The sequence below is a fragment of the Hylobates moloch genome, unplaced genomic scaffold (assembly GCF_009828535.3).
Source record: "Hylobates moloch isolate HMO894 unplaced genomic scaffold, HMol_V3 SCAFFOLD_10, whole genome shotgun sequence".
NCBI lineage: Eukaryota > Metazoa > Chordata > Mammalia > Primates > Hylobatidae > Hylobates > Hylobates moloch.
Window position 1 is genome coordinate 13,954,031 of NW_026652285.1, and position 25,277 is coordinate 13,979,307.

A 25,277-nucleotide genomic window follows, 5' to 3' on the forward strand; every position below is an offset into this window, starting at 1 on the left:
CAAAGCAAAAACTAGAGGCGTTACACTTATTAGCAAAGGAACAATTAGAAAAGGGACACATTGAGCCCTCATTCTCACCCTGGAATTCTCCTGTATTTGTAATTCAGAAAAGGTCAGGCAAATGGCGTACGTTAATGGACTTAAGAGCCATAAACGCTGTAATTCAACCCATGGGGCCTCTCCAACCTGGATTGCCCTCTCCGGCCATGATCCCAAAAGACTGGCCTTTAATTATAATTGATCTTAAGGATTGCTTTTTTACCATTCCTCTGGCAGAGCAAGATTGTGAAAAATTTGCCTTTACTATACCAGCCATAAATGATAAAGAACCAGCCACCAGGTTTCAGTGGAAAGTATTACCTCAGGGAATGCTTAATAGTCCAACTATTTGTCAAACTTTCGTAGGTCAAGTCCTTCAACCAGTTAGAGACAAATTTTCAGATTGTTATATCATTCACTATATTGATGATATTTTATGTGCTGCAGAAACAAGAGACAAATTAATTGACTATTACACATTTCTGCAAGCAGAGGTTGCCAACGCAGGACTAACAATAGCATCTGATAAGATCCAAACCTCTGATCCTTTTCATTATTTAGGGATGCAAATAGAAAATAGAAAAATTAAGCCACAAAAAACAGAAATAAGAAAAGACACGTTAAAAACACTAAATGATTTTCAAAAATTGTTAGGCGATATTAATTGGATTCGGCCAACTCTAGGCATTCCTACCTATGCCATGTCAAATTTGTTCTCTATCCTAAGAGGAGATCCAGACTTAAATAGTAAAAGAATATTAACCCCAGAGGCAACAAAAGAAATTAAATTAGTAGAAGAAAAAATTCAGTCAGCGCAAATAAATAGAATAGATTCTTTAGCTCCACTCCAACTTTTAATTTTTGCCACTACACATTCTCCAACAGGCATCATTGTTCAAAATACTGATCTCGTGGAGTGGTCATTCCTTCCTCACAGTACAATTAAGACTTTTACATTGTACTTGGACCAAATAGCTACATTAATTGGTCAGACAAGATTACGAATAATAAAATTGTGTGGTAACGACCCAGACAAAATAGTTGTTCCTTTAACCAAGGAACAAGTTAAACAAGTCTTTATCAATTCTGGTGCATGGCAAATTGGCCTTGCTGATTTTGTAGGAATTATTGATAATCATTACCCAAAAACAAAAATCTTCCAGTTTTTAAAATTGACCACTTGGATCTTACCTAAAATTACCAGACATGAACCTTTAGAAAATGCTCTGACAGTATTTACTGATGGTTCCAGCAATGGAAAAGCGGCTTACACAGGGCCAAAAGAGCGAGTAATCAAAACTCAATATCAATCAGCTCAAAGGGCAAAGTTGGTTGCAGTCATTACAGTGTTAGAAGATTTTAATCAACCTGTTAATATTATATCAGATTCTGCATATGTAGTACAGGCTACAAGGGATGTTGAGACAGCTCTAATTAAATATAGCATGGATGATCAGTTAAACCAGCTGTTCAATTTATTACAACAAACTGTAAGAAAAAGGAATTTCCCATTTTATATTACTCATATTTGAGCACATACTAATTTACCAGGACCTTTAACTGAAGCAAATGAAAAAGCTGACTTACTGGTATCCTCTGCGTTCATAAAAGCACAAGAACTTCATGCTTTGACTCATGTAAATGCAGCAGGGTTAAAAAACAAATTTGACGTCACGTGGAAACAGGCAAAAAATATTGTACAACATTGTACCCAGTGTCAAGTACTACACCTGCCCACCCAAGAGGCAGGAGTTAATCCCAGAGGTCTGTGTCCTAACGCATTATGGCAAATGGATGTTACCCATGTACCTTCATTTGAAAAATTATCATATGTTCATATAACAGTTGATACTTATTCACATTTCATATGGGCAACATGCCAGACAGGAGAAAGTACTTCCCATGTTAAAAAACATTTATTATCTTGTTTTTCTGTGATGGGAGTTCCAGAAAAAATTAAAACTGACAATGGACCAGGCTATTGTAGTAAAGCTTTCCAAAAATTCTTAAATCAGTGGAATATTACACATACAACAGGAATTCCTTATAATTCCCAAGGACAGGCCATAGTTGAAAGAACTAATAGAACACTCAAAACTCAGTTAGTTAAACAAAAAAAAAGGGGAGACAGTAAGGAGTGTACCTCTCCTCAGATGCAGCTTAATCTAGCACTCTATACTTTAAATTTTTTAAACATTTATAGAAATCAGAACTACTTCTGCAGAACAACATCTTAAGGGTAAAAAGAACAGTCCACATGAAGGAAAACTGATTTGGTGGAAAGACAACAAAAATAGGACATGGGAGATAGGGAAGGTGATAACCTGGGAAAGAGGTTTTGCTTGTGTTTCACCAGGAGAAAATCAGCTTCCTGTTTGGATACCCACTAGACATTTAAAGTTCTACAATGAACCCATCGGAGATGCAAAGAAAAGCGCCTCCACGGAGACGGAAACACCGCAATCGGGCACCAATGACTCGCAGGATGAATCAAGTGGTGATATTAGAAAAACAGATGAAGTCACCACGCACCAAGAAGGCGGAGCTGCCAACCTGGGCACAGTTAAAGAAGCTGACACTGTTAGCTAGAAAAAGCCTAGCTAGCACAAAGGTGACACAAACCTCAGAAAATATGCTGTTTGCAGCTTTAATGGTTGTATCAACGGTGGTAAGTCTCCCCATGCCTGCAGGAGCAGCTGCAGCTAATTATACCTACTAAGCCTATGTGCCTTTCCCGCCCTTAATTCGGGCAGTCACTTGGATGGATAATCCCATTGAAGTCAAGAGAAGGCGTGTGGATCCCTGTGTCCATGGATCGACCATGGGAGGCCTCGCCATCCATTCATATTTTGACTGAAGTATTAAAAGGCATTTTGAATAGATCCAAGATTCATTTTTACTTTAATTGCAGTGATTATAGGATTAATTGCAGTCACAGCTACAGCCACTGTGGCAGGAGTCGCATTGCACTCTTCTGTTCAGACAGTAAGCTTTGTTGACAATTGGCAAAAGAATTCCACAAGGTTGTGGAATTCACAATCTGGTATCGATCAAAAATTGGCTAATCAAATTAATGACCTTAGACAAACTGTCATTTGGATGGGAGATAGGCTCATGAGCTTAGAACATCGTTTCCAGTTACAGTGTGACTGGAATACGTCAGATTTTTGTATTACACCCCAAGTTTATAATGAGTCTAGACATCACTAGGACATGGTAAGACGCCATTTACAGGGAAGAGAAGATAATCTCACTTTAGACATTTCTAAATTAAAAGAACAAATTTTTGAAGCCTCTCAGAGTCACTTAAATATTGTGCCTGGAGCTGAGGCGTTAGATCAAGTGGCAAAAAATCTTTATGGATTAAACCCCACGACTTGGATTAAGTCTATTGGAAACTCTACTGCAGTAAATTTTGGAATTATGTGTCTGTTTAATCGGTTTGTTTTTAGTGTGCCGGACCAGTCGAAGAATCCTGCGCCAAAATCGAGAGAACGAACAAGCCTTCATCGCCATGGCACATTTATATAGAGGGAAAGGGAGGGAGAATGTTGCGGGAAGTCAGGGACCTTGAACTGAGGGACTGGCTGAAGCCACAGCAGAAAAACATAACATATGAAGATTTCACGGACATTTTATTAGTTCTCCAAAGTTTATACTTTTGTAATTTCTTATGTCTTTACTGTAATCTCTTAATCCCATCATTTTCTTTGTATGCTGAGGAGGATATATGTCACCTCAGGACCCTGTGATAATTGCCTTAACTACACAAATTGTTTGTAGAGGACGTGTGTTTGAACAATACGAAAACTAGGCATCTGGAAAAAAGAACGAGATAACAGTGGTGTTCAGGAAACAAGGGAGGTAACCTTGAGCTGGCCGCCGGTGAGCCGGATGGAACAGAGCCATATCTTTTCTCCTTTTGCACACAAGTAGGAGAGATATCGCTGAATTCTTTTTCTCAGCAAGGAATATCCCTGAGAAAGAGAACGCGCTCTGAGGGTAGGCCTATAAACGACCCCCTTGGAGGCGTGCCACCTTTTACGGTTGAAGCCGAAGGGATGAAATAAGCCCCGGCCTCCTGTAGTGCTCCCAGGCTTATTAGGATGAGGAAATTCCCACCTAATAAATTTTGGCCAGTCAGGTTGTCTGCTCTCAAACCCTATTTCCTGATAAAATGTTATCAATGACTATGCGTGCCCAAAAATTTCGTTGGCAATTTTAATTTCAATTTTAACACCGTCCTGTGAACTCATCCTGCCTCCACTTGCTTTGTGATATTCGATTACCTTGTGAAGTATGTAATCTCGATATCGTGATGACAATGGTAGTTTTGTTGAAAAGAAAAGGGGGAAATGTAGGGAAAAGAAAGAGAGATCAGCCTGTTACTGTGTCTATATAGAAGGAAGTAGACATAAGAGACTCCATTTAGTTCTGTATTTGAGATGCTGTTAATCTGTGACCCTACCCCCAACCTTGTCCTTGCAAGAGACATGTGCTGTGGTGACTTAAGGTTAAAAGGATTTTGGGTGGTGCAGAATGTGCTTTGTTAAACAAGTGCCTAAAAGCTGCTTATGGTTAAAGGTCATCACCATTCTCTTAAATCTAGAGAAAAAGAAAAACATTCGTCTCCTGCCCGTCCCTGGGCGATGGAACATCTCCAGGTAAAACCCTTTGTGTGCTTTGTTTACTAAGTAAGGAGAAAACCCGCCTTTAGGATTAAGGTGGGGCTTGCTGGAGCAATACTGCTAAAAGGTTTATGGAGATGTTCGCATATGCATCTCAAAGGCACAGCATTTTCTTTTAAACTTATTGATGTTACCAGGCCTATTGTCCAGTCACTCTCTTATCTTTTTGATGGTAAAGATAATTGTCAATAAATACTAAGGGAACTCAGAGGCGGTGCCGGTGTGGGTCCTCTGTAAGCACAGCACCGGTCCCCTGGGCCCCGCTTTTCTTTCTCTACACTTTGTCTCTGTGTCTTATTCCTTTTCTCAAGTCTTTCGTCCCACCTAACGAGAAGCACCCACAGGTGTGGAGGGGCAGGCCACCCCTTCATTAATAACCAAATTTAACACATCTAATTTATGGCTTATTTTATAAATTTGTTGTGACAAGATACTCCATTAATTTTACCATTAGAAGGAAAATCTACGTTCAATATACAATAAACACCATTTAATATACAATAAACACAACTTATTTCTAGTCTTTTAAGGATATTATCTATGTATTTCTCTAATGATTTCAGTGATGTTACCTTACTTGTCTGGTAAATCATTATCAAATAAATGACTGCAGTCCACAACTTCTCCTGGGCCAATTTGGTCTCTGGACTGAAGACTTACTATTAAGTGATAGAAACATTACTAAGATTCATACAACTAGAAAGAATTATTATAATCAAAAATGTCTATTTTTAGAAGACATCTGGCTTAGCTTATTTTAATACTTTAGAATGACCTCTTTGGTTTCTACTAACATTTATAATTTGTTTTCCCATAGATTTTTCCCTTTAGGAGTAATATTAGAATTCTAAAGTTTTCTACACTTTATCATGTTCATGGAAGAAGCCTAATTTCTTCTTTACCATAGTAATGGGGCATAGCAGAGTCACTACTGTACTTAAGAGGCATAACATATTAAGAGTATATTCATGTACAAAGGAGTTTGGAAAGTCCACATTAAGTTTAATACTTGATAATCTCACCATCTAAAAAATACACTGGGCTGGGCATGGTGGCTCACGCCTGTAATCCCAGCACTTTGGGAGGCCGAGGCGGGTGGATAACAAGGTCAGGACATTGAGACCATCCTGGCCAACATGGTGAAACCCCATCTCTACTAAAATACAAAAAGTATCCAGGCATGATGGCCTGTGCCTGTAGTCCCAGCTATTGGGGAGGCTGAGGCAGGGGAATCACCTGAACCTGGGAGGCAGAGGTTGCAGTGAGCTGCAATTGCACCACTGCACTCCAGCCTGGTGAAAGAGCGAGACTCCATCTCAAAAAAAGAAAAAAAAATACACTGTATTCTAGCAAGAGAGCAATCCTTGGATTCCATGAGTTTTAACAGGACACCGTTATCCAGTGTAGTATAAAACCACCACAAAAAATGAAGAAGCAAGAGATGTGAATTCTAGAGCAAGCTCTAGTAACCAGTTTAGCACTGTAAACTTGAACAAAACACTTAATAAACAAGGTTTAGACAACCCCCGTCTGAATAATGAGAAAGTTAGCTTAATTGACATCACTGAAGTCCTTCTTTGCTGCTCCAGTATTGTTTAATTCTAATTCTAGTAACTCTCCCAAAAGACAGAAAGAGATACAGTCAAACTTGACTATAATCCAACTTCTTAAATAATAGGTTAGCACAAAAAGTATTATTACATCTAATGACCCTTCATTCAAAGAAGGGTCTCAAAATTCTGAAATCTTCCAGTTCTGTGAACATTTTGAAAGATCAGTTCAACATAGAGCTCCTTTACATTAAGTCCCATTTAGAGGACAGAACACTACGAAAACCTACTCAGCAAATTTAAACAAAACATTATTATCAAAACTGTACTAGACAACTATATGAATCAGTTTTTAAATAGATAAAATAAGTGAAATGCTTACCAAAATACAATCACGGTAGAAACAATGTATTTTCTCATTAGCTTTGTTTAGAATAATAATAGTAAGATTCAAAGCTAAAGAATTTCATGGGCTTCAATTTACATCTCCAGAATGCTATGTTAATAGTATAGCTATTAACTGGTTAAATGAATTACATACCCAACAAGGACTATCATACTATATTAAAAATGCTATAGATTTTGCAAGCCTTAATGCAAAGTAGGAAAAAAAAATGTAACAATGCTATACAAATGTATTTATGCGCCAAAAAAGATGTTTATGATAAATTTAAACCAGTTTTTAAAAATTCAGTATCTCACTTTTTAAAAAAATACATAGAAAAGGTATACATTCAAGTGATAACAATGACAATCCATTAGACTTCCCATGCTCAAATGATCCTCCCACTTCCCATGCTCAAATGAGCCTCCCAATGTAGCTAGAACATAACAGTTTTAAACAAGGAAAAAAGTTTGTACTCCTTGAATCAATTATCTCAACTTGGGAGATTTTTTTCTACATACCAGCAATGATTCTAAAAAAGAATAAAGCAAAATGTACAAAAATGTTTGCAAGCTTCAATGTTATAATAGCAAAAAAAATTTTAATTATTAAGTTGTGATATATCTATATACTTCATCCTTTAAAATCATTAATTACGGCTGGGCAAGGTGGCTCATGCCTGTAATCCCAGCACTTTGGGAGGCTGAGGCAGGCAGATCACCTGAGGTCGCGAGTTGGAGATCAGCCTGACCAACGTGGGGAAACCTTGTCTCTACTAAAAATACAAAAAAAAAAAAAAAAATTAGCCAGGTGTGGTGGCATATGCCTGTAATTCCAGCTACTCGGGAGGCTGAGGCAGGAGAATCTCTTGAACCTGGGAGGTGGAGGTTGCAGTGAGCCAAGATCGTGCCATTGTACTCCAGCCTGGGCAACAAGAGCGAAACTCCGTCTCAAAAAAAAAAAAAAAATATATATATATATATATATCATTAATTACAAAGATTATAAATAGAAAAATGATTATAGTAAGTGAAAGAAAGCAAAGTAAAAATTTAATCTTCACTGGAATTAAAGACATAAATATATACATTTTATATACATATTTATGTATATAAAAATACTAGAGGGGAATACAGTTTTTAAAGTTAGTCCTTTAGTGCTCTTTTCTCTATTTTCCAAAAAGTATATATACATACTTACAATTATTTGTTAGAGGGCTAATTCTGAATGAACTGGAACTCATTCTGTTTTTGAATGACAGAACTAAAGAATCATGTTTGAGTCCAGCCTCCCTCTCTCTTATTAATGGTCCTATTATGAAAAGCAGATTCACACAAGAGCTTTAAATAAATACATATATATATACACATATACACATATTTAAGAGTAAAACATTTGTTTTCTATGTAGTACACTCCAGTAGGTATAGTTCTTTTTTCTTTTTCTTCTTTTTTTTTTCTGAGACAGAGTTTTGCTCTTGTTGCCCAGGCTGGAGTGCAATGGTGTGATCTCGGCTCACTGCAACCTCCGCCTCCCGGGTTCAAGTGATTCTTCTGCCTCAGCCTCCAGAGTAGCTGGGATTACAGGTACTCGTCACTATGCTCGGCAAATTTTTTGTATTTTTAGTAGAGATGGGGTTTCACCATGCTTGCCAGGCTGGTCTCGAACTCCTGACCTCAGGTGATCCACCTACCTCAGCCTCCCAAAGTGCTGGGATTACAGGCATGAGCCACTGTGCCCGGCCACATTTTTCTTCTTTAATTTAAGAAGGCTCCAAGATGAACAGTGTCCTTCCATACTATGCATCTTGATCAAATCTTTATCAATTCTTAAGAAAGGTCTCAGCAAATTTTATATGAAGGCTTTCCCTCCAGGTCAATTCAAGACACCTAAATACCATATAAGGCTACTAAGTGTCTCATGAGTAACATAACAATTTCTCCCTTTTTCCAGTGTTACACTACCATTGCTCATTCTGTTTTTTTCAATTAGCATAGATTTTAAAGCTGTAAAGCATTAAACATTAAAACAAGTTCAATAGAATGTTGTCTTCTTACTAAAAAAACTAGTTGGAGAATTATTTTCAGTAAACTTTAATAACATCTACAAAGTCTGAACTCAGTGCTCTACTGTTAGGATACTTTGAAAGAATTATTTCCTAAAGGATCAACAGTTCTTCACGACACTTTTTTTTTTACACTAAAGTTTTAAAAATTAAGTTAACCTGGATCCTGGATTCACTATAACATTTTACCTGATTCATTTAATTCAGGTCAACACTATAAAGCTACAGTTAAGATACTTTGATTTAAAAGGTATTTAGACTTTAGGTCAGTTTGAATGAAACCAAAATTCATGTAACTTTAAATTCACACTTAACTTACTGTCTTCTAACTGTATCATTGTTGTTTGGCCCAAGTTTGCATAAATACAACCTCTGATCTATTTGAAATCAACAAAGAAAGCAATGTGTTTCGTTAATCAAGCTGTCCATATTTAATCATTGTACTTTTCTGGATGTATGATACATGTCAATAAAATGTCTTAAATTATATACAGCAAAAATAGACAAAACCACAAGAAGACATACACAAATGTTAAACCTAGAGAGAAATTTGAATATAAGTAAGTCTCTGAATGACTAGTAGAACAAACAGAAAAATAATCAGGATTTAGAGGTTTGGAACAGCATGGTTAGCAAAACTGACATATCTGTCTTTTAATATAGGCAGAAACATAGTTAGATAAAAAAAGGACTTGTCTCAGAGTATGATTTCTGAAAATAGTGGAATCGAGTTTGAATCTAGTAACTACATATAAATAAATGTCTTAAAACTCCTCTTATGTTAGCTAATTAAGAAATATTATTGTAATACATATTAGAAAATATTTTAATAAATTAAGTGGATTTCACACTCTAAGGAAATAATCTTACTTGCATTTGATAGTTCCATTACATACATATATACCTATAGGTAGTTTAAAATATTTCTAATAAGCTTATATACTTTTAAAAAGCATTGATACCTGTTTGCACTATCTGGTCTATAGGGTACACATACCACACGATTATAGCTCTTCTGCTATAAACTTCAAATGTCTAATTAATACAAAAATCTAGAATGAGAACAGTTCTTTGCAATTTTTTTTACCAAATAGAATATAGGAAAGATAGCTGCAAATATACCTGACACACTTATCTGTGAGTATGGTGGTAGCCTTTTTTTATCTTTTTTTTGAGAGAGGGTCTCACTTTGTCACCCAAGATGGAGTGTAGTAGTGTGATCAGAGCTCAATGAAGCCTTCACATACTGTGCTCAAGCGATCCTCCCACCTCAGCCTCCTGAGTAGCAGGGACTGCAGGTGCATGACACCATACTAGCTAATTTTTGTAGAGATGGGGTTTCACCATGTTGCCCTGGCTGATCTCCAACTCCTGGACTCAAGATATCTGGCCACCTTGGCCTCCCAAAGTTCTGGGATTATAGTTTTGAGGCACCGCAATCAGCCCAGCCTTAAAAAAAGCCTGACTAGATATCTACATCTATATATATAAAATAAACATGTGTTTATTATATAAAATATATATTATTATTATATAAATTTTTTTTTCAAGGTAGAAATATATAAAGAGGGTGCATGTAGAGCCTGGGTCATTGTGTAGTGAAGCTCAAGGCCTCTGAAGAAATGCCTCTTGCATCTTTTGTCCTGGCTAGAATCCAGGAAGGGAAAGCAGCAGATGCACTGGCTCCCAGGTTCTTGGCATCCTACAGAGAGAAACATGTTTGAACTAGGGTAGCGTTAAACACCCTTGTTCTTACTCTCCTGTTTTATGTAGTGAGCAGAAACTAGCTTCATGAGAACAGACTGTGACAGTCAAGGCTGTCTGTTATTTTGTGCAGCATTAATTGAGAAATTCTAGCACCTGAAGACCTCTGGGCCATTTGAGGTTAGGTGCAGGGGAGGAAAGGAAAGTTTGCATCCCTCCTGCTGTGGAGAGAACCCGTGGGAAGCATAGACCTTGTCCTAACTGAAGGCAGACCCCCTTGCTAACCAGCTTCTCATCAGCCAACCCTGGATGAGTTTCCATGTGTATTTACTAAATAATCCTTATTGCTTTTCTTCATATGGGCAAAGTATGGTTTACAGGGAATATTATTCCTTTGAACACCCATCGTGGAAACCCCTTCCTGTGGTGGGAAAACAGGCTTCCATATGTGTCTTATTGGGAAACACATAGGCAATTTCTGTTTTTACTGCATCTATTTCATGGATTTGGGAACTGAATAGTACCCATCAAAGGCTCACCTGATGTTGGAAATTGATCTGAGAACATGGAAGGACAGAACTCTTTCTTTGTTCCTGGGCAGTGGTGGTTGAGGGATCATTTTGTGGCAGCTACACTGGCAATGATGGAGGCAGAATGGAAGGCTCAGTACCAAGACAAGGAGAGACTTGGCCTCACAATGGCAGCATTGCAGGGGTGCGCTCTACAGAGCATTTGCTCACATGGTTTTGGGCATGGTCTCTAACTACATTGCTTCCCCATGGGTTGACCCATTCTAAATAACTCCTGTTCTCCTTAAAAAAGCAAACTTCATTTGTATTACTTGCAATTGTAAATGACACCAATTGGCCAGTTATCATTCAAATTCTGTTAACTAATCCTACCTTTTCCTAACGTATGCATCTTTCCCCTAAAAAATTGGACACTTTGTTGCTTACTCATTGTCTTTACATATTTTTAAATGTTGCTTTATGCCCCCAATCCCTAACTACATTTTCAATGTTTTGCAAATGGAGTCCATGTGTTCTTGATTTACATTCAGCTCAAGATAATAGTTATAGTAACTAGTACTTCATAATCAAGAAACAAGCTCTTATTGAAAAATGACAGAACTATGGCCGGGCGCGGTGGCTCACGCTTGTAATCCCAGCACTTTGGGAGGCCGAGGCGGGCGGATCACGAGGTCAGGAGATCGAGACCACGGTGAAACCCCGTCTCTACTAAAAATACAAAAAATTAGCCGGGCGTGGTGGCGGGCGCCTGTAGTCCCAGCTACTCGGAGAGGCTGAGGCAGAAGAATGGCGTGAACCCGGGAGGCGGAGCTTGCAGTGAGCCGAGATCGCGCCACTGCACTCCAGCCTGGGCGACAGAGCGAGACTCCGTCTCAAAAAAAAAAAAGAAAAATGACAGAACTATACATAGAGATGACAACATGGAGAGATATTTCCTGAGATCACAAAGTTATGGTATGGCAGAACTAGAACGCTGAGTAGAGATTCTGTGTTCCCAATCATTATTTCTACCGCCAGCTTTCTATTTTGATGTTAATAATGTTCTTATGTGGAAAACCCTACATATTTGTCAATGTTTAGTTCATTGACAAAGAAATATAAAGAGCTTCAAGAACACTCTAATCATTAAAAAATAAAATACGTATAATTGGCCATACAAAAAAATTGGTACTTGATATATACTGAGATCGTTTTATTTTGCGCTAGACAAATGAAGTCATAGAACAGAATGTGCTTTAAATGTTATGAATAGTGCTTGCGTGTTTGTGTCTATATATGAGGCCGCTGAAAAGTTTTATTATTCTTTCCAGGAGAGAGATTGCCAACCTTTGAACCTAATTAGAACAAGTATATTGCTTCTTCATATTTTTATTAAGGCAAAGAGAGTCTAGTTAAAAATAATTCAACTTATCGTGGAAATGCTATAAATTGCTGTGAAGTGAGTTGCTGGCTATGGCTTATCAGAGCAAATATGTTGTACAAATCTTAGGGGAGAATTAGTGCTTATGCATTAAAATCAAATCATCTTGCAGCACACTGGGAAAAAGCTTAGATTTCTAAAATAATTTCAAAGTCATGAAAACAGCAAATATGCTCAACAAACAGCCTAGCAACCCTCAATGACCAATTCCCTTTTTATATAGTTTGGTATCTGAATTAGAATCCCAGAATCTACAAATTCCTCTGCGTGCGGGTGCTGCATTTTGAGGATTTTATAACACTGCCATCACCAAGCTCTCTTTTGATATTCATTTTAAGGAGATAATTTACAGGAAACCAGAGAGCATAAACCAAAGTAGATATCTAGATAGATAGATAGATACATCTCCATATCATTGACAGGATATCTTCTGGCCGAGTGCGAGTACAACCTATGGGTGTGGTTGGAGAAAACGTGTTCCACCTGAATGGCAGATCAAGATTATTCCTTCTCATCTGCTGCAATGGTTCAATGTATTAAGGAGAGGAGCAAGACAGCAAGAACTGCATTCATTCGGTCATACAGACCAAAAGGAGGAATGTCCAAAGGTTCATCTAAACTGACCCAGAACCCAGCTCATGTCTCAACTGCTACCTCTACTACTTAGAAAGAAGTAACTCCGCCAAAGCAAGGTTCTGGACAAATATATTTTTATTGATCATATACAAATAGATGAAGATGGACTTGGATGGTAAGAAAAATAATACTATATAAAATCAAGAGTAGACAGTCACCCTTAGACTTAAATTAAGAGTGTGTACATTAGATAATTTAATCCAATGTATCAGGTAAACACTTGAACAAATCTTTTGGCCTCTTCCATAAAATTCAGGGAAGCATGTCCTCCACAAAACAGAATCAAAATATAAATAAAAGACTGGCTTAAGATGAAAAGAAACCTTATAAATGAAAAGAAGCCAGAGGAGAGGCACTTAACTGAGAATAAAAAGAAACTGAGTGGACAAAATAATTATGAGAAGATGAACCTTCAAGTCAAAAAGAGGGAAAAAAGCTTATTTGATAATATGGGAACTCAAAAGAGAGTGAACACAAATGTGAAAATTCCAAGAGTACAGAAAAGTAGCATAACTAAATTAAGAGCATGAGAAAATGTATACAATTTTGAGTAATAAGAACAGAAATCAAAAGTTAGAATTGTATGTTAAATTTTAGTAGAGCAACACTGAAGAATGAAAACAAGAAATAATATGATTAAATATGAACATATGGAGAACAGAATAATATTTTTAAAATTTTTAGTTTCTAAGTTTATCTGAAATTTTAATTTTGGTTTCTTATGTAATACCACAGTTATTAGGAAGGTATTAGCTAATAACACTATTTTCAGTGATATTTTATTATAAATATTTGTCCTAGAAAAATTTCTATTTTAAAAAATGTATATTTAAAAATACATTAAATGTGTATATATATCAATCATATGTATCGATTTGTTTTTTTTTAATTGCAAATGAGATTTGTATTTTTGTGTTCCTGGAATAAAATAAACTTCAATGGATTGTAATATATTATTCATGCTGTAATTCAATGTATTTGAATACTTTAAGAATGTTATATTTATAGTTGAGATATTGACCTATAAATTTTCTTTCATATAACGATGCTGTGAGACAATCTAAGAATTAAAATTTTAAATTCATGTATTCCTACTTTTTTCTCTGTTCTCTAACTGTAATATATTTTAATTACAGATGGACGAACAGATAGATGTTAGATAAATAGGTATATAATAGATAGATCATCCAAAATTATTATTCCTATGGTTTTATGTAGTCAGTATTTACCTCTATTTTTCTACATGTTTATCCTTCCAATTTAATTCATTACTTCCTGCACCTGTGATGTCATATATATAAACAGGAAATAACACATGGTGGCCGGGATGTAGAGACAAGCCACAGGACTTGTGAATAAAATCCACAGGCAAGGATGTGGCGATTCCTTTTGCAGTATTGGAGGGAATGCCAAACGCTATGTTTGCTGTGGAAAAGAGTATGGTAGTTCCTCAAAAAATCAAAATGGTATTGCCATATGATCCAGCAGTGCCACATCTCAGGATAGCAAAAGAATTGAAAGCAGAGTCTTGAAAAAATATTTGCACACCCATGTTTGCAGCAGCATTATTGACAATAGCTAAAATGTAGAAGCAACTGAAGTGTCCAACAACAGATGAACGGGTAAGCAAAATATGATATAGACATACAATGGAATATTATCCAGCCTTAAACATGAGGGAAATATTCTGACATATGTTGCAATTTGGATGAAACTTGAGGATATTATGCCAAGTGAAATGTTAGTCAGTGAAGGACAAATACAGTATAATTCCATTTGTATAAGGGACTTAAAGTGGACAGAATCATAGAGATAGTACAATGATGGTTGCCACAAGCTCGGGGGAGGAAGAATGGGGAAGTATTGTTTAATGGGTATAGAGTTTCAGTTATACAAGATGAAACGAGTTATGGAGATGGATGGTAGGGATGGCTGCACAATGTTATGACTATATTTAGTACCACTGATCTGTACACTTAAAATGGTTAACAGAGTAAATTTTATGTTATGAGTATTTTACCACAATAAAAAAATAAAATACCTTAGGAACATTTTCATGAAAGTCCACATAAAATTCATTTTAATGCATGTGTTTATGCATAGCTTTCTATTTTTCTCTTTTCTATTTATATTCCAAATTAGAATATAATGCTAATCAAGCATAGTGGCTGTGTTTCTTGCTTCCTCTAGTCTGCAGGTAGCATACAAATGTAATAAACTATTTATTAATGTTACATGTATTTATTTTCTGCCTTATACAAAGCTTGTGGGGTTATCTTAAATATAACATTGTTATACTTACACCTATGCAATATCCATTAGCATTGCCTTCCTAAATCAGGGGAAATTGAGCCTCTGTAACGTGGAGTAACTTACTAAGATACAGAAGTCAGCATTAAAGTCTGTATACTTCAATATCCTGCCCTCTTTTCATTTGTCTTTACTGCCTTTTATGTATGTGTTAGATGTTCAATAAATTCTCTTTTTTAAACTGAATTTAAGCTGTGCATCAGTGTTTTGTTGAACAATAAATATGATATAGGACACTCTTTCTACCTTTCATTTATGATCCAGTTCATGAAAAAGAGAAATTCTTTCATTATGCTAGAAGCTTAAAATAATGAAAATGCCACTTTCTACATTAAACAGAAACTGAAGGGAATCAAGGTGAATTGCATGAGACATAGAAAACAAGTGGGAAAGAAATCTAGTATAATTTGCCCTTTGTGTACCTTTATCATTTAGCGTTTGAGTAAACGTTTCCCCCAAATATCTTTCCATCTTAATTCATGTCTATAAAGTAGACATTTACGTCTCACTTTGTCAAGAAGGGCAAACTCTAACATAAACATCTCCTAAAAATGCTTCCTGCTAAAATGTAAGCTCAGTCTGGCTAGAAATTAAGCTCACTTCATAAAGATTAATTGGTAGCTAATCTTTGCATGCTGTTCTCTGAACTTGAGTGAAAGCTGTCCATCAGGCATACAGGGAATGACGGAAAAGGTGACAACAGAAGATGAATGCTATGTCACTAACCTTCAAAGATGACCTTCCTTTTCTTTTAAATTCTTGATATCTTAAGACCTAATTAATTCATCTCCCTTTGCCCTTGGTTCAACATTTTGCTATACCAAAACTCATGTAAAACAATGATCTAATGTAATAAAAATGGCATTTTTCTTTCATGTAGATGCAAGCTAACTGGCATTTTTACAATCAACCTATTTCCTTTGTCAATTTTTCATTCTGTATTGGAAGTAATTGATAGGTATTTCTGAAGGGATGAAGGTGTATCTGTGTTCATTGTAATCCAAACTTTTTTTAGACCTAGTGGTGTAGGTAAAACAATTTGTTCCAGCTGACCAAGGACCACTGTTGGCAGAAAGCAGCAAACTTGCATAACATGTCACTGCCTCATAAGTTGGCTTTGAAAACTAGGGGCTTACTCTATAGTCTTGTGAATCAAAAACATTGATAGATGTAGTATCAGATTACAATCATATTTTCCTTTTGACAGTCACATTATAAAGCATGATGTATTGCAATTAATCTCAATTAGCTGATCACAATTAAAATTCATGTTTATTATTGCTGATAAACAATCATGACTCTCCTGAAATGTGCAAGTAATTTTTGTAATTTTAATACAAATTTGCATATTACTAATTAATTTAATCTCATTGGATTTGGTTCATGGATCCAATTTATTAAAATATTGATAATGGGATAATGATTTGTCTCCCCATTTCATTTACAGTAAAAGCCACAACTCTTACAATGGTCTGCAAGCCCATCATGATCTGCCCCATATTAACCGCCAAAATTCTTTTATATCTTCACCCTTGATCTTACCAGTGGTCCTGGCCACCTCATTGTCCTCTGGACATGCCAACATGCTGCTGCCTTATGACCTAGACTCTAGTTAATTTCTTGGCTTGGAAAGATAGCCCTCCATATATCCATTGATCAGCTCATTCAACGTCCTCAAGTCTTTACTGAAACTTCACATTCTCAATGAGACCTATTGTCAGTATTTCAAACTGCCTCCCAGCTGCAACACTCCAAAACCCCTTACTCTTCTGTGTATTTTTGAAAGGATTTATTGAGATATAATTTACATAGAGTGCACACATTAATGTGTACAAGTCCATGGCTTTTAGTATATGCATAGATAAGTGGAACCATCATCACAATGAATTTTAGAGCATTTTCATCACTTCAAAAATAAACCACACCTTCTTTAGCTGTTAACCTCCTATGCGCCCATCCCCTACTCAATCCTAAGCAACCACAAATCTGTTTTCTGTCTCTATAGATTTTCCTATTTTCGTGTAAATAGAATCATATAATAGAAGGCCTTTCGTGCCTGGCTTCTTTCAGTTGGCATAATGCTAGCAAGGTTCATATATGTATTGGTACTTTATTTCTTTTTATAACTGTGTAACATTCAATTTCATGGATATAACATTTTGTTTATCCAATAATATTTTTATTGACATTTGAGTTGTGTTCAGCCTTTGGCTATTTTAAATACTGCTGCTAAAAATACTTGTGTACAATTTGTGTTTGAACAGCTCTTTCCAATAACCTGGGTGTATACCTAGGAATAAATTTCTAGGTCATATGACAATTCTACGTTTAACATATTTAGAAGCCATCAAACTATTTTCCAAAGTGGCCAGTCCTAGCCATTGAGTATCTAACTGTGGTTTTGATTTGTAGTTGCCTGATGAGTAATGCTATTGAGTATCTTTTTATGGGATTATTGACCGTTGGTGTATCTTCCTGGGAAACACATCTATTCCTATCATTTATCCGTTTTAAGTTGGGATATTTGTTACTGAGTTAAAACAATTTTTCTATATTCAAGATACATATATACAGACATACACATATGTTTTTCAAGTATCTTCTCACAATTTTTGAGCTGCCTTTTGACATGCTTGGTTGTCCTTTGAAACACAATTTCTTTAATTTTTAAGAAATTTTAAATATCTAATTTTTATTTTGTTGCTCATGTTTTTGGTGTTACAGCTATTTATTTGCTAGATCCAAAATCCTGAAGATTTTCCCGTATGCTTTATTCTAGCTTTTGCACGTGTCTTTAATTCATTTGAATTAATATTTTTGTGTGCTTTGGGGTAAGGGTTCGAATTCATTATTTTGCAAGTGGTGATCCGCACATACGTTGTTGACTCAAAGTTTGTTCAAAGACTGTCTCTTCCTCATTGAATTGCACATGGCACCACTGTAAGAATCCATCGACTATAGATACATAGTTTTATATATGGACTCTCAATTCTCTTCCACCAATCTAGATATTTTTCCTTAATCAGTATCGTGTTGTCTTGATTATTGGTGCTTTGCAGTAAGGTTTGGAACACAGGGGTGTGAATTATCCTAATATGTTTTATTTTTTCAAGATTATTTTGGCTATTTTGAGTCCCTTACAATTCCATGTGTATTTTAGAATCAGCTTGTCAGTTTCTAGACAGAAGTCTCTTGTGATACTTGCAGGGATTTCATCAAACCTGTAGTTCAAATTGTGAAGTACTACAATATTAAATCTTCCAATTCATGGCTGTAAGAGGTTTGCTAATTATTTAGATCTTCTTTAAACAATAATTTTTAATTTTCAGAGTAAAATATTGTATCACATTTTCCAAGTTAATTATTTCATTTTTTTGATGCTATTGTAAATTGAAGTGTTTTCTTATTTTGGAGTTTTCATTGTAGATGTGTGCAATTGATTTCTGTATATTTATCTTGTATGCTGTAATATTGCTGAAATAATTTACTAGTTCTATCGTTCAGTGGATTCCTTAAAATTTTCTATATACAAGAATATGTTATTTGCAAATAATTTCTTCCTATTCAATATGGGTGACTCTTATTTCTTTACTTGCCGATTTGCCCTGCATAAAATCTTTAGTACAATGTTGACTAGAAGAGGTAAAATTATATATCCTATTCTTATCTCTGACCATAGCGGGAAAGTATCTTTTCTTTCACCATTAAGTTGACTGTTTGCTGTTGGCTTTTCACAGGTGCCACGTATCTGGTGTAGAAAGTTCTCTTCTATTCCTGGTTCATTTTTTATTTTTATTTTTAATCATTAAAGCATTTGGATTTTGTTAAATGCCTTTTCTGAATCTATTGAGATGATCATGCAATTCTTGTTTCTTATTCTATGGATAAGATGTATTACCTTAATGGATTTTGGGTTGTTAAACCAACCTGGGATTACTAGTATAAATTTCACTTTGTCATAGTGTATAATTCTTTTACATGTTGCTAGATTTGATTTGTTAGTATTTTTTAAGGAATTTTGCATTTATACTTACAGTAGATTTATTTTTCTATGATATTTGGACTAATTTTTGTATCAAGGTAACACTGGCCCCACAGAATAAACTGGGAAGTGAATATTTCTCTTTTTAAAAAAAGTTAGTCAACAATTAATATCAATTATTCAATACTAACAAATATTATTATAAATTATTAATTTATCTAATTTTTATTTTCTTCCTTCTGCTTTAGGTTTAGTTTGCTATTTTTTCCAGTGCCTTAATGTGGAAGGTCATCTTATCTCATCCTTTCATTTGTCTTTTCATCTTCTAAATAGTATCTTTTTAGCATCAGGTGAGCTCCCCAGGTTGGTAGTACTCCATGTTTATTGCTGTACAACAATGACAGGTAATATGTCCCGAAGACAATGGAAACTTAACATTCAAAATCCTCCTAGATTCCACCTTATATGTCTCTTCCTTTGATTGGTCCTAATTTCTACCCTTTCTCTATTATAAACCATGAGTACAACAGCATTCAATGAGTTCTGTGAGTCTTTCTAGTAAATTCTTGAAACTGAAGGTGTTCTGGGGAAACCCCTGAACTGGCAGTTGGTGTCAGAAGTGAGAATAGTCTTAGGTGGCCTCTTCCTTTGAACTTTGCAGCTGGACCCAAACTCTACACAATTTGGGCCAGAAGTCTCATGTTGACTTTGCAGCCTAAAGTATCTTGTAGTTTGTCTGACCCTCAATAAATTTGCTTTCATCAAATATTGTATTTGTTACCCCAAAATTACCATCGTTTTATTTCTCCAAATAACTAACATTGGGAGAAATAGCCAGCTGAATCCGTAACTCAACAGAAACAAGTGATCCATATACCATATAAGTGGCCATTTCATTTTGCCTCCTTCCACCAAATCTTAGCAACCTCAACAATTGCCATGAGCCACTGTAGGTCTATCGGCTACAAACAAACAAGTATCTTTTAAAAACACTTCATACTCCCATTTGATAAATTTCCCAGCAAAGAGATGCCTACTTTAACTCTATGCAAGTGGCTCATATTCGCGAAGTCTGGAGATATTATTCATGTAGTGTGAGAAAATCATCCCAGCGATGCCAGTACATTCTCCTTCCCATGATCTGCTTAGTTTGCAAACATATTCAGGCCATGGGTGAGAGATCTGTATTTCACAGTACAATAATTTTATGGAGGGCATTGAAACTTAGATTGAGCATTTTAGTACAGTCACACATCACTGAATGATAGGGATATGTTCTAAGAGATGCATCCATAGGCAATTTCATCATTTTGCAAACATCAGAGAGAATATTACAAACACCTAGATTGTACAGCCTACCACGTCTAGATGATATGGTATAGCCTCTCTCTCCTAGGCTACAAACCTGTGTACTACATTACTGTACTGAATACTGCAGGCAATAAGAACACAGTGGTAAGAGTTTATGTATCTAAACATATTTAAACATAGAAAAGTATGTGAAAATATGTATTATAATCTCATGGGACCACTTTTGTATATGTATCTTTGACTGAAATGTTATTATGCATGACATGAGTCTGTATGACAAAAATAATTGTAAAAAAGTACACGTATGTATCAAATATATTAATTTATTATAAAAATAAAAATATTTATTCAGTGTAAGAATTTATAATGATCATAAACTATATATAAAACTACTATATTTTAGTAGAGTTTCAAATTCCTAATTTAATTACTATTTATTTCTTTGTGTATTTTAAACATGTATATAATAAATATTTTTCAGGTTCAACAATATATATCAAACCTACTGGCTCTTATAAATATAATATTAGTTAAAATCAATTAGTAAATTCATGTATATATATACACACGTGTATCAGTGTGTGTGCATGTATGTGTGTGTAAATGTAATTGTATGTGTGTAAATGTAATTGGATGCATCCTAATATTTACCCTTACCTACAAGATTTCCAAGATTCATTTATCTTTAGACGATGTGTATTTAAAGATTTACCAAATAAAACTGTAATAGTGGAAAATATCAAGATGTTATTAAATTCATCTTGTGCACATAATTGTTTCTTTAAATTTATGTTTCTTGCAAAACTTGCAGTAATGCTCATGCACAAAATAATTTTCTAAATAAAAAATAAAAACATTTTCTCAGTCATTAATTCTTAATAATTATTTCTCTCCAATAATTAATGTGAATTAATTATTAATTCTTATAGAATAATGTTGCCCTTCAGAGTTCTGAATCTTTTGCGTGTTGTATACATTTCACTAACTAGAACAACTTCTGAAATATTGGCATTAATGTCACTCAGCAATTATTGATTTCAAATAAATTAAATACCATTCATATTCTGAATCACAAGGGTACTTTGGCATCTAATTTAATCAAGCTCTTTGTATCATTATCTACACTTTAATTACTTAACAAACATTTCTCTGTGTAAGAAAGATTGAGCAGGTTATTGTGCTTTTTTAAGATGCAACTTTTGCTTAATCTAGAGATAGGCAATGCTCCCTATAAGGGACAAAGAGAAAACTGAATGAGCAATAGAGATGTGACAGGCATGGAAAAAGACAATACATTTATAAAACAAATAGGGCCACAGATGACGATAATGGGGATTAAATCTTGAGATACTGACTCAGTTTATAACCGCACTGTATAATAGAGCAAATCATTTGTTAATTTTTTTACAAATGGAATTTAATTTAATTAAGATGAATACAGTGTTTTAAACGAGGTCATCTTAAAATAAAATAGTGGAATAAAGTGATAAAACCAATGTAAAAATCACAAACATTTTATAAAGAACTTTTTGTCATGTAATTTAATATTTAAAATCACCCAAATCAAAATAATTATATCTTAATTAACAAATAATCATCAGAAGTTAACTAATTTTTACTTTATAATACTAGGTTTAAAAATTCTTATATTTTTAATCATATATGCTTATATATAAAATAGACATAGGATATATATATTTACATGTTCACAATATTATATTGTAATTGTTCCTATGGATGTGGTTTTTCAACAGAATAAGTACTTTTAAAAATTTTCAATTTCAATGATATATATGTTTGATTTTTCTTTGACAAAGCATACATATATTGATAGGTAATAATACGACAATCTTCTAAAGACATTACAGGAACATGAAAATGTAATTAAATACTCACTAATTTGTAATGTTTTATGTAACCGGAACACATTTAACTGAAAATTGCTTTCATATAATACTCAAATGAGACTAAAAACATACTAACTAGTGGAGTAAGTCTTCAGATTGATAATCTGAACTATATAAGAGGAGAAACTTCAGGCACTAAAATATTTGAAATGCTACAAAATATTTAAACTATTATTTAACAATTTCTGTTTGTAGAGTGTTATACAGTAATCAATATAAATGGCATCTCAAGTCTTTCTATAGCTTTGACCACATTTACCTCCTAATTGTAATTATTAATATGTTGGAGCATTGCATACAACTACATTCCGATCTTCCTTTTTAATGTGTAAAAATATGTCCTTTGAGACAGCTTTAAAGAAAGAGCACCTTGTATAAATTCAATGCCAAGAGACAAGATATTCTTGATTCTGAAGTCTCGTTCTTTTATACAGCAATGTAATTAGTAAGAAGAAGAAAAAGCAGGACATAGATGTGGGGTCTATTTTAATCAAAAATTGCCTATAGATTTTGATGATAAAATTTAAAAATCTAGTATATTTAGTTAGTTACAAAAAACTAAGTTGTGGGAACATATTTAGTCAATAAAACACCCCTACCAAATGCTGACAAGAAAAAAAGTTAGGTACCACCTTTCTTTGCAGATGGCCTGAGATGGGTTAATTTGAAAGAATGCTTCCAAACCTGAGGTGACCCCTGAGAACAGCATAATTCACTGCTGTCTCCTGCAGTCAATTTCTCAGTTTGTGCTCTTTTAATTTTCGGGGGAGGGAAGCCAGTCCTTTAAACCGATCTTCAGCATGATGGCAGAGCCAAGGAGTGTGGATAGGTGGCACGGTGCCTGACTTTGTTCCAGCAGCCACTTGGGCTTTCTCTGGGTCTTCTCTGCCCTAGGGATAGCACCACTATTGAAAACATGTCTTTGTGACATTCTCTATGCCAGGAACTCCCAATGCATTTTCCTTGAAACTCATGAATAAAAATAAACCAAGAGATGTGCTGTTTCCTTCTGTTTCCTCCTTTCTGCAGCCCTTCTTGATCATCTAATATTTTAAATACATTGTCGATCACCAAAAGGAGCATAAGGGGTATATTGACTTGTGGCAGATGTATTAATAGCCCAGCCCCTATTCCTTACCTGTAGCTGCTGGGAAGAAAACCATTCTTAACACTCTACAAGGTCTCATCTCCAGAATTTGCACCTGTTTCTAGCTGAGGACTTTCTGTAGCAGCACGGGAGCTTGTTACTGGGCATGAAGTGGGAAGAAAAGGTGAGGGTAACTAAGAAGAATCTCCCTGGATTCAGTGATGTCATTCTGAGGCATGTTCCACATAGCTTCCCATAAAATTAAGCCCAGATACCTAACACAGGAAACTGCCTCTTAACACATGTGCTATTGGCTTTTCTATCTTTCCTGTTTTATTTTTTTCTCTCTTCCTTGCCTCACTTTCGCTGTGTCCTCACTCCTGCTTTAAGAATACCCAAATACATTCACTTATTTTTTTAAACTCTCAGAACACAGTTGATAGTTGAACTTGTAATCTGTGATAATCAGCCTGGATGCTATACTGACAGTAAGATGGTGAACTCACAATGTCTAATTAAGATAAAATTTAAAAAATATATTGATTCATGTCCAGAGATTTAAAAAACCTAAGCGGCAGTGTCATAATTTCTTTTTAGTTTACATGGTTTCTTAAATGCCTACAATTATTTTAAAGGAAGCCTTGTGTCTAGGAAAAATTGAGACATATGGAATAAATTACTAACCCATTTCTCCTTGAAATCCATTAGATGCTTGATGATTTTTCACATATATTTCTGAATTGAAAAGCTAGTTGCGAATTATTTTTATAAGCATATCTTATGTAATATTTTGTTTTTAACAGTGAATTGAAGGTTTAAAGATTAAATTATTCTATCCAGAGAATAAAAAGCAATTATTTCACAAAGAGAACATGTATATGTCGACACGACATTTTAAAATCTAGATTTAAAAATAGGTCCCCTATATTTTTGAGTCAATTAGAATATGTTTGTATCAGTCTGTCTACAGTTTTACACCTGTCAAAATATACTTGAACTACAACAAGTACCTTGAACAATTCTGAAATTCATTATTCCTCTGAAACTGATTGAAAGAATTATGGTATAGGGAAATTCTGATTGGCATAATTTGGGAGAGGAATTATTCCTTGGAGATCAACCTCTGCCAAGATAGTTTATAATGACATTGAGACTTTTTGACTTACAAAACTTGTTATATAAAAAATACTAAGATGACAGATAATACACAGACTTTAATTAAAGTTGTACTAAAATTAAATGTCTAAATAAATTAGAAGGGTACATGGTACATCTAATTGTATGTTTATATATTTTATTTGTGCATTTTATTCCTAGGGTTGCTTTTGCTTTAGTTTGTAAAACGTTCTTATTTTTATGATAATGTAGTATATACTAAATAAAGAAAAATCAGGAAATAGAAAATGAAGAAGAAAACATTAGCTATTGTCAACCAAATAAAAATTGTGCAATGTCTAAGCACATGAACTATGTATTATTTGTACAGCATGTACAACGTTTATGCTTCACAGGGTGAGGTAGAGACTGCAAAACATTTAACCTGGGACAAATAAGAAAGTAAGGAAATTTTCACAATATATTAATATTATAGAAAATGTTGAACTTAACAGTTAAGATAAAAGTAGTGAAAAATGATAGTATTTAAGGAGATCTAGAAAATTTG

At 34.8% G+C, this 25,277-nt stretch overlaps 1 protein-coding gene across 1 annotated transcript in view; it reads left to right on the forward strand.

Annotated features, from left to right (window-relative positions):
• Nucleotides 1–2,446: 2,446 nt before the first annotated feature.
• The window catches only part of LOC131384455 (endogenous retrovirus group K member 19 Rec protein-like), a 42,832-nt gene continuing 20,001 nt past the window's right edge, over nucleotides 2,447–25,277 (forward strand). Inside the window, exons 1-2 of the mRNA XM_058445664.1 lie at nucleotides 2,447–2,707; nucleotides 15,208–15,214. Of these exons, the coding sequence (XP_058301647.1) occupies nucleotides 2,447–2,707; nucleotides 15,208–15,214 (268 nt within the window). The remainder of the gene's footprint in view (nucleotides 2,708–15,207; nucleotides 15,215–25,277) is intronic.